The sequence below is a fragment of the Trachemys scripta genome, chromosome 1 (genome assembly GCF_013100865.1).
Source record: "Trachemys scripta elegans isolate TJP31775 chromosome 1, CAS_Tse_1.0, whole genome shotgun sequence".
Classification (NCBI taxonomy): domain Eukaryota; kingdom Metazoa; phylum Chordata; order Testudines; family Emydidae; genus Trachemys; species Trachemys scripta.
Genome location: NC_048298.1, coordinates 249748992 through 249763825, shown reverse-complemented (window position 1 = coordinate 249763825; position 14834 = coordinate 249748992). Strand labels below are relative to the sequence as shown.

The window sequence follows — 14834 nt, the reverse complement described above, 5'->3', positions numbered from 1 at the left end:
AAGAACAAGTACTTGTAGCCTTGAGTGGGAACAAATTACTTCTTTGTGGCCCTTTTTGCCGTGGGAGGTAGGGAGGATGGGGCTTGCCAAGGGCTTTAACCGGTCCCATCATGGCCTCATTAAGAGGGTGGGCCACGTTTGACGGGCCCGCAGCAGTCAAGGTATTGACCAGGCTGTGGGAGGATTTTTTGACTACCTCCACTTCCAGCCCAAAATTCAAAGCCATTCTTTTCAACAGCTCCTGGTGAGCTGCTAAGTTGTCATGAGGGGGGATACACGCGCCCCAGACACTACCTCATCCAGGGAGGCGGAAGAAGAGGCCTGCACCAGCAGGGGGTCCTCTTCCTCTCCTTCTGCACCGAGCGGGTCCCATAGATCTAGGTTTTGAGGCTCGGTACCAGAATCCGGGTCGGGTGCCGGTCATAGGGACAGGGGCGCTCTTTTGTCCAGGACTACAGAGTACAGCATCGGGGGGAACCCCCATAGGTTCCAAAATGGTCACTGCATCTGCACAGACCAGTGCCCACTGTGCAAGTACTCAGCAGTACCTCTGTGCCCTGATCCACCAACTGATAGGGCTGCCCAGGTGGAAACTGGCAATGGTTCCTCGAGTGGGACTCCGCTTCTGACTCCTATGACAAACTTTCCTCCGAACATCATGGAGGGGTAGTATCCGTCGGTGCTTGGGAATGGTGCTGAGGTGGGAAGACCTGCATCAAGGCAAGCAGGGACCGTTTCCTTCTAGATGGTACTGATGAGGCCGGTACCAAATGGGAGCCCAGGGCCACATGCTCCCTTCTACTCCCCAGCACGGACGCCGCTGATTCTTGTACTGTCAGCAACAGCGGTACTGACAGTGCCAGCAGGTCCTTGGCCACATCCGGGGTAGATGGCACCGTGATCCTGCTGGTGCTGCATTGCCCTTCCAGTGCTGAAGGATGGTCAGGGACTGGACTCAACGGAGCCCGCCTATGAGGCGGAGTTAACACTGCCACCTATGGAGCAGTGGCAGAAGAGTGGCCAGACTCAGGTCACACTCCACTGCACTCCCCATGCTTCATTCTCTTCACAATTGGGGAACATCCCCTCTTGGCCAGATGCATCTTATGTTTTTTCTTCTGCACCAGTGAAGAAGAAGGGTGCTGAGACACTCTCACAGCAGGAGAGTACTGATGCAGAGGTACTGGGTGCTGAGTTGGACTGGCTCGGCTCCGATGAGGGACGGACTACTGCCTCCATCAGGAGGGACTTCAGCCTGGCCTCCCTGTCCTTCTTTGTATGGGGCTTGAAGTCCCGACAGATCTGGCAGGGCTTCCTGATACAAGTTCTCTCCCAGGCACTTCAGACAACTGGAGTGCAGGTCACTCACAGACATGGATTTTCTGCAGGAGGCACAGGGCTTGAAATCTGGGGACCAAGGCATGCCCCAGCACTGGGAGCAGATGAAACTCCGCTAACAGGGTGAGACACACCAACTAACTATATACAACTAAACTACAACAGTCCAAACTGAGAAAATAAAGAACTGGGATAGAGAAACAAAGGACAAGGACTAAAGTACGACCACTGAATAAGAGTTTGCCAAAGCAGGAGCTGCTATTCCAGCGACTGTCATGGGCAGTAGGAAGGAAGCGAGAGGGTATGGAGCTGGCCGGGCCCTTATACCAGCACATGAGCGCACAGCACCAGAGGGCACTGGAGCCAGCCTGATGGATACCACAGAGGGAAAAATCTCCGATGACTGTGCATGCACCACATGCACACCTAACATGGAATGGACATGAGCGAGCATTCAAAGAAGATCATTTTGTGTCACTGAGAACAAACATCCAGAAAGAGCTGAGACACATTCTGCATTCTTAAATATATTCATTTACTTGATCAAAGCATATCCAATTGTTTTTTCCTAACATACTAGAAATATATATTTTCACAAGAGAATGGTGGTATCAGATTGCATTTTGTTGTGGAAAAAAAAAATCAGTGACATTTATTTTAAATACATACATTTTCTGCAAACACTCAACACTAAAATTATTCAAGCTGGCAGCGTACAACTAATTTAGAAACAAACTTAAATAGCAGTTGTTGGAAGGCTTCAATTACATTAAGGCTGTAAGAGACTGATAAGTGAAGGGCATTTCTAACTAGAGGGCATGCCTCCTGTAGCTCATGCAGAACATTCCTGCCTTAATATTACATCATGCTATGACACTTTTACATATGTATTACATAGAGAGTCAGAGACAATGGCAACTTACTAATTTTTATGGGCAGCACAGAAAGCTATGACAGCTATTAACACAATGGTTATCTAGCATGGAAAATGCCGAGGGAAAAATAAGCACATTGATTAACAGCTAAAATATTTTGCTTTTCATCTGCTACCTCTGAAAGATCCCCATTTTTAACATGAATTCTTGCCATGCTGTCTAGCCACGTCTTCCTGAGTTCAGGCGTGCTGGCATAAGACTTTGCCAAACTGTACTGGAGATCCACAAGCATTTCTGGATCATTCTCGTGCTCCTTCATTTGAGCTGTAGCCATTAAGACTGTCCGAATCCGCTTTGTCAAATCCTTTACGTCAGAAGAGAATGTAGTATGCTAAAATAAATTTTAAAAAAGTTTAAGAATTATTTATTTTTTATTCCTTTCATAATCTAAGCGATAGAATATTAGAAGACGTTAGGGAACTATTTTCAAACAAACTCTCTGGAAGCCTTTATGCAGTATGAAAAAGTCAGTACTAACCTTAATAAGTCTGTCACTGTTGGCACAGTTGTTAATGATGGAAAGAGATTGCTGAAATCTAGTTCCTCCAATTCCAACGACATCAGCGATCAACTGACTTACTGAAATAATAACCTTGAAAAAAAAAAAAAATCTAGTAAATGTATGTTTACAACCTGCAAGTATCCCTAAAAGATTTTTAGTTCAGAAGGTAGGCATGTGTTCTTTTCAATTGACAATTTTTTCTAATATGATATAAACTTAACAGTAAAATGTCAAAAGCTTACAAGTAATGACAAATAGACAATTTGAACTTACTGCAAACATGTCTTCTCATAAAGGAAAGTTACTTACTGTATTGTAACTGCAGTTCTTCGCGATACGTGGTTCCCCCATCTGTATTCCACTGGGGGTATGCATACATGCCAGGAGCTGGAGAATTCTTGCAAGCAGTTTTGGCTGGTTGGCACCTAACTCCCTGTTCTCTCTGTGCTCCGAACTGAGGGTATAAGGGGCAGGGTGGACCAACTGCCTCTCCAGTTCCTTCTCTATTGTGAATCCTGATGTGAGCCGAAGCAGAGGGGAAGGAGAGTGGGCAGTGGGATACAGTAGGGACCACACATCTCAGAGAACTCGTTACAATAAGGTAAGCAACTTTTCTTTCTTCTTTGAGTGTTGGTCCTGTGTGTATTCTACTCAGAGGAAGAGAGCTCAAAGATGTAGGTGGTACAGTGCTTGTAGAACCACTGTCCTAAAGAAAGTGTAAGAGGAGTCTTGGATCAAGGCGCAATATCTTGTCAATGTGTGGATTGAACTCCTCGAAGTTTCCCTGCAAATCTCAAGCAGGGGCACCTCTTGAAGCAATGCTACTGGTTATGTCTGTGCCCTCACAGAGTGAGTCCTTGCCCATGTCGGGGAGGAAGTTGTTAACTGATAACAGAGTAGGACACAGCCAGAGATCCACTTAGAGATTTTCTGAGAGATACAACTTGTCCTCAAACTCATTCTGCTATGGCAATGAACAGTCTAGGTGACTTTCAGATCGGTTTCATTCTCAGTGGGTAAAATGCCAATGCTCGTCGCATGTTGAGGGAATAAAGTCTCCTCTCCTTGCTATAAGCATAGGGGTTCAGGGAAAAACACAGGTTAGTGCATTGACTGGTTTATGTGAATTTCTAAACAATCTTAGGAGTGAATTTTGAGTATAGCCAGAATGAGACTTTGTCCTCATGGAATACTGTGTGTTTGGTGGACTGGCCAACAGGGTCCCAAGTTCACCTATCTTTCTGGCCATGGTGTTGGCAGTCAGGAAGGTGACCTTTATTGACAGGTGAGATATGGAACATGTAGTTAGTGGTTCAAAGGGTGACTTAGGTGGTGCCCGGTGAGTGAACAAGAAGTCTGTTCCTTTAGTCATGACAAAATATTGTTTTCCTGCCCTCTTGGGGATAGGGGCATAGGTAACCAGAGTGTGCCATATAGCTCTTGTCCATTCTAGTATGCCTTCATTTACCTGGAGTGTAATCTGACTGGATCCTGTAGGCTTATGTTGAAAATCCTGGACCTCCTTAAGAGATTTGGAGCTCTTTTGCTACTCCCCGTAACAGGTCTTGAGATTGTCTATGACTGTTCGGGGGAAAACAGTGAGGCTGGAGCAACCACTTCATTTGGTGATGAGGATGATACCCTGTTAGTACCAGTGGTACCAGCTGATCTCGTTAATCTTTCTCCTTCCATGGGCTCAAGGGAAGGTTCTGGTTGACACCTTGGAGGAGAGAGGTGGTAAAATTCCCTGTTGGATTGCACACATTATAGGTGACATGCATAAGGGCCCCATGGACCTCAATAAGGCCAGTATGAGGGGTCAAAAGTCCCTCTCTCTCTCTCGGCATTGGGTACACCAGTCCTGAGGTGGAGGTCCCTTTTAGCTTGGCCAAGGCTGGTTCAAGGAGGCTCTCAATCTTCTGTCTGGGCTTATCTCTTTAGGTGGAGGTGAAGCAGCTTCCCCCAGTACATCCAACTCTCCAGACAATGAAAAGGTTGGATCCGGCTCCATCGATGATGCTGTTGGGAAAACCATGACTAGTGGATGGGATGGGAGAGAGACTTCTTCCAGAGTCCTTGATTCCCACTGGTGGTAGAATCTCCCTGGTTAAGACTGATCCTGATAACAAGGGAGATTGAGAGTCTGGGAGGATGAAGATATCTTCCGAAGTGGTATAACTCATTGTTCCCTTCGGAGGTTGTCTCGTCATTCTGTACCATCAAAGTAGGTGTACAGGGCAGTTCCTTATGGGGCTGCAATGGTACCATTGATGAATGGGTCTCTGACTTGGTGGTTTTTGACAGTACCAGTCCTTCAGGTCCCAGTCAGTGTCAAAGTTGATACGGAGGCGGATACTGAAGGAATCTTTCTTGTATGTGCCTTTTGATTGTACCCAGGAGGCTTAAGAGGGGGCCTAAATCCTTGTGGCTTGGGTATGAAGGCTCACCAACTTGGATGGAGCTGGGGAGGAATCTTTCCTCTTAAAAGGTATAGGAAGGGATTTGCTTTTATATTTGTAAGAGTGCCCTCACAATGAGTGGCAGGGGAACACCCACCAGTTCATAACAGGAACAGATGCATGAAGCAATCCAATTGGACAGCCTCTGAATGGAAATCGGCTGGCCCCTCACACGCTCAGCTGAGGCGACGAATAGTTGCAAGGACTTTCTGAACGGCTTAGTCCACTCGAGGTAGAAAGCCAGAGCTCGCCACACATTGAGCGTGTGGAGACGGCGCTCCTCACTGGACACAAGAGTCTTGGGGCAGAGGACCAGTAGAAAAATGTCCTGACCCATATGGTAGGCGGAGACCACCTTCGGGAGGAACGCAGGGTGTGGGCGGAGGTGGACCATGTCCTTATGAAAGACCGTGTATGGCGGCTCGGAGGTCAGGGCCCTGAGCTCCGAGACTCGCCTGGCTGACGTGATTGCAACCAGGAAGGCCACCTTCCATGAGAGATGAGACCAGGAGCACGTGGCCAGTGGTTCAAACACCAGGTTTAGGTCCCACTGTGGGACTGGGGGTCTAGAATATGGAAAAAGACGATCCAAACCCTTAAGGAACTGGCCAGTCATAGCATGGGAAAATACCGTGTGCCCTTGCACTGGTGGATGGAAGGCCGATATGGCTGCCAGGTGCACCCTGACTGACAAGGACACCAGGCCCTGAGTCCTCAGGTGGAGGAGGTAATCAAGGATAAACTGGATCGGGGTGGTCATTGGGGAGACGCCCTCGTCTGCCACCCACCTAGAAAATCGGGACCACTTCGCCAAATAAGCGCAGCGAATGGAGGGCCATCTACTTTCGAGGAGGACGCGCTGAACCTGGTCCAAGCACGTCCGTTCCTCTCCACCTAACCACTGAGCAGCCACGTCGTGAGGCGAAGAGCCGCTAGGTTGGGGTGGAGGAGGCAGCCCTGGTCCTGAGAGAGCAGGTCCGGACGGAGCGGTAACGGCCACGGCGGAGCTACTGCCAGGCCCGTGAGGGTCCCGTACCAATGCTGCCTGGGCCACGCCGGAGCAATCAGGAGGACCCGGGCCTTGTCCGACTTTATCTTCTCCAGGACCCTGCTGATTAGGGGGAACAGGGGACCCGTTGGAGCATGTTGTTTGGGGCGGACCACCACCGTAGGGAGGCAATCACAGAGTCCGGCATGGTGAGGACCTTGTCCATCCTGTCCGTGGTCTGGGAGAACTTCGAGGCCAACCAGAGCTGGAGGGGCCTCATCCTGAGTCTGGCATGACGGACCATGTACGTGCATGCCAATATGTGGCCCAAGAGTTGCAGGCAAACCCTGGCTGTTGTCACCGGGAACCTTGTGACCGAGTCTATGAGACCTTTCAGGGTCTCGAACCTGTCTCGCGGGAGAGAGGCCCTGGCCGATTCTGCATCCAGGGGCGCCCCAATAAACTCTATGCGTTGGACCAGGACTAACGTGGACTTGGTTTTGTTTACCAACAGGCCCAATGCAGTGCACATGGACAGGAGGAGCGCCACATGATCCGTCACCCTCTCTTCTCTTCTCAGTCACCCTAGACAGGGAGGTGCCCTTGAAAAGCCAATCGTCCGGATGGGGACAACACGTTGAACAGGGAGTCCGAGGACTCCATCTCCTCTGCCTGGAGGTGTAGGCTCGCTACCATCCTCTTTAAGAGTTCTTGGTGGGCCCTAGATTCCTCCTGAGTGACATAGGGGGGTATGGCCGCAATCGTCTCCTCCGGGCAGGGCGAAGAGGCCAGTGCGGTGCTCTGGGTGTCGGCCAGCACAGAGGGTACATCTCACTGACTCCTTCCTCGTGGGTCTGGAGAGGGAGGCCGACGGTGCTTCCAAAGCTCCGGCCACCGAGTGAGCCCCCACCGGAGGCTGTGCTGGAGGCCATGGTGCCCACTGGTACCATTTGGCCAGCCATGACGCTCGGTGCCACTGCACCTGCTGTGGCACCGGCGGGAATGACTGTCCGGGTTGGCCGGCCTGGCTACGGATGGAGACTGGGTTGGCATAAGATCCACTGTTGTTCCTGGACCGGGAGGAGCAGCGGTGCTGGGATCTGATGGCCACGGGACCGCAATCTCAACGTGGAGGACTGGTACCCACGATAATAGCTGCTCCACGAACGGCCTCGACGGATCGACCTGCAACGGCGAGATGCTGGCGATTGACGCCCAGGGCTGCGATGTCTTGGCAGAGACTTGGAGCGGGAGACTGAGGGGGAACTGCGTCAACAATCATGTCGTGACTGACTGCGGTACCCTCTCCGAGACGAGGACCGACGGTGATGCCCGCCGCGGTTCCGTCGATATTCGCTCCTTGAGCACGAGCGGTGCCGCAAGTCCCGGATGGACGGAACCCAGCCAGACAGTCTGGTTAGCATTGAGGGCGATCCACCTGGACTCTGCCCAGAGCAGTTGCTGGGCAGTGATTGGCATCGGGAATGTTCCCTCGACTGAGACTGGTAACAGGCCGGAGGCGGCTGCGGGGATCCCAGCAGCAGCTTGTCTCTGGAGCGCGGGGCTGACATTGGCGCCACTCCAGGCATCGGCATGGACATGACGTTCCGGGCTGCCTGGAGGGCTTCAGGCGTGGAAGGCATCCAAACATCCGGAGAGGCTGGTTTTGAAGGGGCCAGGCTACTCTGCTCAGCTTGAGTCGGAGGCCTGGAGCCCAGTGGGGATCGAGGACTGCCCAGCATGGGCTTAGCCTCTGTCCCAGATTTCCCTTGGTGCCGCTGCGAAGGAGGAGTCTTCTTGGCTCTCTTGGCATGCCCCGTGGATGGGGAGCAGTGCCGACGGGTCGATGGTACCGGAGGGTCGCCGCGGTGCCGGGTACCAGCTTGGAGTGGCGTGAGCGCTGACTCCATCAGGATGGGCCGGAGCCTAATGTCCCTTTCTCTTTTAGTCCAAGGCTTAAACGACGTGCAAATCTTGCACATTTCGCTGATATGGGTTTCTCCCAAGCAACGCAAACGGTCTGCATGCAGGTCGCTCCTTGGCATAGGAGGCCTGCAAGAGCTGCATGACTTAAATCCCAGGGGGTGGGGCATGCCTCGACCCGGGCTCACTGACTAACTAAACATCTAACTAACTACAGGTACTAACATTGAACGAACGAACAGTTCTGGGGGCAAGCTACAGCAAAGCTGGAGCAGAGCAGTTCCGACTCACCTTCACTGGCGGCAAGAAGGAACTGAGGGTGGGGGGGAGCGTGCAGCTCCCCTTATATGCGCCAGGCAGGCGCCACTCCAGGAGTTGCGGGGGGTGCTCCCCCCTACGGGTACTACTAGGGGAAAAACTTCCAGCACCAGTGTACGTGGCAAGCATGCACACCTATTGTGGAATCACTCGAAGAAGAAACATGAGTTTCTCTGAGGCAGTGGTTGTCTTGAAGCAGGGGCAGGAGAAAGAATTTTTGAAGCTTGGTATCCTGGTCATAATCTAAGTCTTGTGCTGGGAGACCGGAGACTTTCGCTGGGGTAGGGATTTTAACACTAACTAACTGGGGAACTATCAAAACTCTAACAATAAAAAACTAAGAACAATATGTAATTTTGAATAATTACAGGAAGCAGAGAAAGGATCAGTTTTGGGCACTGGTGGATTCCAACTCAGGCCATGTGGCAGTAAGAAGCAACTGGAGAGGCAGTTAGGTCCAACCCGCCCCTTATACTCTTGGTGCAGAGCATGAGAGTAAGGGGGCAGGTGTGGACCAGCAGACACTGCTTGTAAGAATTCTCTGGACTCAGGTGCATGGAGCGCATGCGTACCCACAGTAGAATACATATAAGGACCAGCATTCAAAGAGCAACAGTAGAATCCTTTGGTCTGGAAACAGACCCATACAGGCCACAGAAGCAGCAGAAACTCTCAGTGCCTTGGTCCCAAACTACATAAGCCCCAGAACTGTATCACAGTCCTAGTCTGCTGCTTCTCTGCCATCGCACACAGTTTCTACAAGCAGCTCTGTTGGTGGCAGCCCTCCTTCCTTCCTTCTTATAACCCAACAATCAGCCTCAAGACAGAGGATTCTGCTGTATATAGACGTGACATTATCTGATTAAAAGATGACCATTTAGATCATTGTTGCTAACACTGTTATATAATCGCAACAAATCTTGTACAAAGTGTGTCAAGTAAGGTGTTTATGGAAAGGTTAGGATTTGCTGAATATGATTGTGCTATTTTTATACATGTATCATTTTTGTATCTAAAGTTATGAATATTAACTATGTACCCATATTTCAAATGTTTGCTCATGTGGTAACATCCACAAGGTAGTTAGCCTGCACATCTTGAAGGGACTATTCAAGTTAAATGGCTCATCAAGGAACACTAAACTCACAATGGACCATGGGAGACACCTATCTACACTTAATGGACCTTCCTGTGATGGCCTCTACTATGACTAAGCAAAATCATGCATGGACAGGTGACTTGCCCATATGATTCCAAACACCATTTTGTTACCTGTAATTTTCCACAGTGAGAACAATGGGAAGAAGCTATATAAGGCCCTGGAAACATCTCCATTTTGCCTCTTTCCTGCTCAAACCTCTGGACTTATACTAATGGGAGCATTCTAACCAAGGGACTGAGGACCTTCCAATGATTTGGAAGCAACCAGAGACTTAACAAGCCAGCAGTTTATTCTATCACTGCTACAAACCTGAACCAAGAACTCTGCAATTACTGTATGTATTTGATTCCTTTAGCCAATTTTAACTCTCACCTTTCTTTCTTTCTATAAATAAACCTTTAGATTTTAGATACTAAAGGATTGGCAACAGCGTGATTATTGGGTAAGATCTGAGTTATATACAGTAACTCCTCACTTAAAGTCGTCCCGGTTAATGTTTCGTTGTTACGTTGGTGATCAATTAGGGAACATGCTCGTTTAAAGTTGTGCAATGCTCCCTTCTAACGTTGTTTGGCAGCCACCTGCTTTGTCCACTGCTTGCAGGAAGAGCAGCCCGTTGCAGCTAGCTGGGGGGGAGCTTGTAACGAGGGTGGACTGGCAGCCCTCTATCAGCTCCCCTAAGTTCCCTATGCTGCAGCCGCCCAGCAGGCTATCAATTGGCAGTTCAGCTGTCCCTCCCCTCACTACCATGTGCTGCTCCTGCCCTCTGCCTTGGAGCTGCTCCCAGAAACTCCTGCTTGCTGGGCGGAGGGGAAGGAGGAAGGCTAATGTCAGGGTGTCCCCCTCCCCCCGCTCCTGCACTCCTCTTACCCCTACTCCATATAGAGCAGGGAGGGGACACCGACAGAGAGAGATAGAGAGAGCTTGGGGCTGCAGCTGCTATCTCAACTTCCTTATCCACTTAAAAAGACAATGAACTTAAGAGTGGGTCAGCTTACTTAAAGGGCAGTGTGCACCTCTCTCTCTCTCCCACACACAAGGTGTGTGTCTGTCTCTGTCTGCTATGCTATCTCCCCTCCCTCCTGTTCGTGCTACCTTGATGAGAGGCTACATTAACAACAATATGTTAACCCTTGAGGGCTCAGCCGAGTGCTAGTTCATCATTTAGCAGCAAGGCATTCCCTGGGAAATATTCCACCCTCTAACTTCACCATCTCAACCAAGCTTCACAATCATCATAGCTGTGAACAATATTAAATTGTTTGTTTAAAACATATACTGTGTGTATATCTATATAAGATATAGTTTTTTGTCTGGTGAAAAAAATTCCCTGGAACCTAACCCCCCCATTTACATTAATTCTTATGGGGAAATTGGATTCGCTTAACATCGTTTCGCTTAAAGTCGCATTTTTCAGAACATAACTACAGTGTTAAGCGAAGAGTTACTGTATTGACCTGACTATGTGGTTGGTCCTTTGGAATCAGAACCAGCCTTTTGTTTGATGACATTGGTTTTAAATAACCACTCATTTTTAAGTCTAGTTTCTGAATGCTGAATACATTTAGTCTACAAAGTCTAGTTTCTGGAATGCCTAAGGAGACTGCTTTTCTGACTTCTTGTTAGCCACTGTGGTAGAACAGAAGTTTACTTTTGTTGCTGGCTTGGTATATCTTATGGGAGAATAACCACCAGTTTTGGGGTGTGTCTGCTCTATTTCTCAGCAGTTTGTCCTGAATTTGGTATTCTCAGTTGTGACCCACGGAGGCATGGTTACAACAGTTTGTTGTAAACCCTTTGCAGAGTTTAGTTAACCCAGCAATTTATATACCCTGTATAAAACAAAACACTTGCTACCCAGACATAAATTATGACATTTTCTAGCAACAACAATTAGACAGCCCAGTGTTTTACTGATATTTTACTACAGTAAACAGATTTGCACTGCTACCTTTACATCAAATTATTTGGTTGTAAGCTGGAACTTTTCTGCAAGATTTTTGCCTCACAAAGGTGACAGAAGAATTGTGCGACATGCATACATTATGCTCACATGAGATGAACCTGCATGTCAATAACTGCAACAAACCTAGAGTTTAGGTCACCCAAGCAGAGAAGTGGATTCTTTTAATACTGTTTCAAAGCTCTTAGTTTGGAGGATTGATGGGGAAGAGAAGAGAAAAAGAAGGGGAGACCTACGAAGATGACAGGTTGATTACACTTTGGGCCTGTCAGCCTTCAGATATAAATTAATCAGACTAAGTTATTTTAACATTGTGACACTGCAGCCCATATTCTTCATAGTTGTCGGATTATGATGTAATTATGACATGATTATGATGCATTTTGTACAAGATGGGCCACATGAGGTGTCACTGGAAAAGTTATGATTTGCTAAATATGATTATCCTATTTGTGTGCATGTATCATCTTTGTATCTGAAGTTATAAATATTGACTATGTATCTGTATTCCTAATGTGCTTACTCTGAGTAACATCCACAGCTAGCCTTTCAGGTACAACAATGAAGAACCTAGACAGGGCTGAAGGCCCATCAGCAAAGACAATGGACTACAAAAAGGCTTAGCCTTCCTGTAAACGTTTCAGCTGGCCTGTAAGTAATGGCTGCTATGACTCAGCAAGGACATCTGACCAGACCACATGATACTGAACTCCATTTTGGGTACCTGTATTTTTCCACAAACTTGGCTGGGAACTGAATTTGGAACAAAAGGTTCCCGCCATATGGTAAAGCTATATAAGGTGGAGTGTGACACCATCTGTGGGCCTCACACCCCACACAAGAGAACTCCTGGAAAACTGAGGAACAAAAGCTGAACTGGGGGAAGTGTTGGTCCCAGGCTAAAGGGATTTCTAACCTGTGTATGGAAACCTGGTGGACTGCTTGTATCATAAGCCAGGGTGAGAAACTGCTAATTCATATCCAATCTATCTAGTATTTTAGGCTTAGTTTGCGGTTTTGTTTATTTGCTAGGTAATCTGCTTTGATCTGTTTGCTATAATTTATAATCACTTAAAAATCTATCTTTTTGCAGTTAATAAACTTGTTTTTTGTTTTATCTAAACCAGTGTGCCTTTGAGTGAAGTGTCTGGGGAAAAATCTCAGCTTGGTTAACACAGACTTGTTGCATATTCCTCTCCACATCGAGAGAGGGACAAACTAAGTAATAAATCCATACTGGTCGGAGTTTTGACCAGGGAAAGATGGTACAGCTCTGCGGTCTTAAGCTGGGGTGCTGGGGGTTATCTTGGCTGTAGCCTCTCCATTGTTGATTCATGCAGTGGCTGGTCAGAGCCTCCATGTAACTGCAGCTGGGTGTGTCCCTGCCTGTGAGAATGCTGGTGGGAGTGTAGGACTGGGAGCAGTCTACAGCTAGCTTGTCACAGCAGCACAGTGAGAAGGAGCCCAGACTGGTGTGTCAAAGGGCTTGGTGGTACCCCAGTTCCAGGTAACACCCCAGGGTGACAACCCGTCACAAACATGATCTTTTAAAGCTGTTCTAGCAATTACAAAAAAACCAATACAGAGCTGCTTTACCACTAATATCTCTTCTTGCCTGGCCTACATAACCCCCCCCACCCCCCACTCAATAATGGTATAAACAACTCAATATTAGTTCAAAAACAGTTCACCATAGTAATGCACAATTTATATTTCATAGTTTTTCAACTGCCTCCCCCACCCCCCAGACAGAGACAGTCAACTGGGAATCAGTTTTAAAAATATACAATGATACAACCCAAAGATTTTACACATGAAAAGAGAACACAGCTTATTATACAACAATTTTTAAGCTTAGAAGAGCAATAGATCTTAAAGCCATGAAAGCCAATGATAAGCAAATATACTAACTTGCAGATGTGTCCTTACAAAAGACTTCTTCCCTGTGTAATCAAAGTTATTTCTCATTAAGAAATACAGCAGTTGTGATGCTTCAGTACGTATTGAGCTCAGTTTGGAATTACAGCATTTCAAAATTTCATAACACAATGCAGCACACATGTCAGCTCTTCCTTCATAAAATGCAGAAGGAAACTGAGGAAAGAATGAATCAGAGAAAAATTATCTGTCAAGGTTAACGTCAGTAAAATAAACAAATGTTAAGAGAAAACAATTCCAACATCCTGAGGACAGTGCTGGCATCAAACAATAAATTATAGATTCATGAAGAAAAAAATAATGCTAGTCACACTTCATGACTTTTTGATAGAAGTCAGTGGATAAAAGGAATGCAGAAAAAATAATATATGGATTTTAGTGAAGTATGATATAGTGTCATAAAATGGTACTTGAAAAAGTATTTCAAATTGATTGGATATTAACAGTTACATAGAATAAAAGTAGCAACAGAGACATAACAAAAGATAAACAATAAAACAAATGTACCGCACTCATTCTAGGGGAAACAGGTACGTAAGATGGGTTGCGGAATCATGATCTGCAATACTACAGTTTTTTTCCTTTTAAATCCAATTTCAATTCAAGAAATAAGATGATATATTACTTGTATAACTGGATATAAATCACTGTGGTAAGTATAAAAAAGATAAATAATTGAAGATTAACATTTTTATTTTAGAATGACTTACCTTAAAAATTAGTGCCCTTAAAGCAATGAAGACGGTTTTCAATGCTGTTTCAGACTGATTTTTTTGAAGGAAGCAGAGGTACACATCAAAAACTTTTTTCATCAGTGGATTATGTCCATGATCTGTCAGTAGTTGGTTCTTAAAATTGATATTGACAATTTAGGGTTTTCTTTAATTATTATGCTCAATCAAGAATGTATATAAATTGTGCAAAAAACAAAACAAAATACAACTTAGCTTCAGCTACGTCTCAAGGATGCTTTTAAAACCCCCTCTCACATATAGTACTACTGAAGCATATTAAAAACTACAAGCAAATCTAAACAGTTAATACTCCATACCTTTAGTAATCTTAATCTGTAGCCAAAGTGATGAATCCATAACAGAATTATAACATGATAGTACACATATGTTACTGGGGTCTTAAATACTTAATTAGTAACTCAGATATGAAGAGGGTGGGCACAAAAACATGACAGAAACCAACCAACCAGAACTAATAAGGCCTTTACTGCAGTGTATCAGAGGGGTAGCCGTGTTAGTCTGAATCTGTAAAAAGCAACAGAGGGTCCTGTGGCACCTTTGAGACTAAGGCTAC

The 14834-nt window shown here is 46.7% G+C and overlaps 1 protein-coding gene across 1 annotated transcript in view; it reads right to left on the bottom strand.

The window, feature by feature from the left end:
• The window catches only part of DOCK9 (dedicator of cytokinesis 9), a gene marked incomplete in the record, with an annotated part of 250627 nt that overhangs the window by 50003 nt on the left and 185790 nt on the right, over positions 1 to 14834 (bottom strand). The window contains 4 exon segments of the mRNA XM_034758221.1: positions 2389 to 2604; positions 2752 to 2865; positions 13500 to 13682; positions 14237 to 14374. Of these exon segments, the coding sequence (XP_034614112.1) occupies positions 2389 to 2604; positions 2752 to 2865; positions 13500 to 13682; positions 14237 to 14374 (651 nt within the window).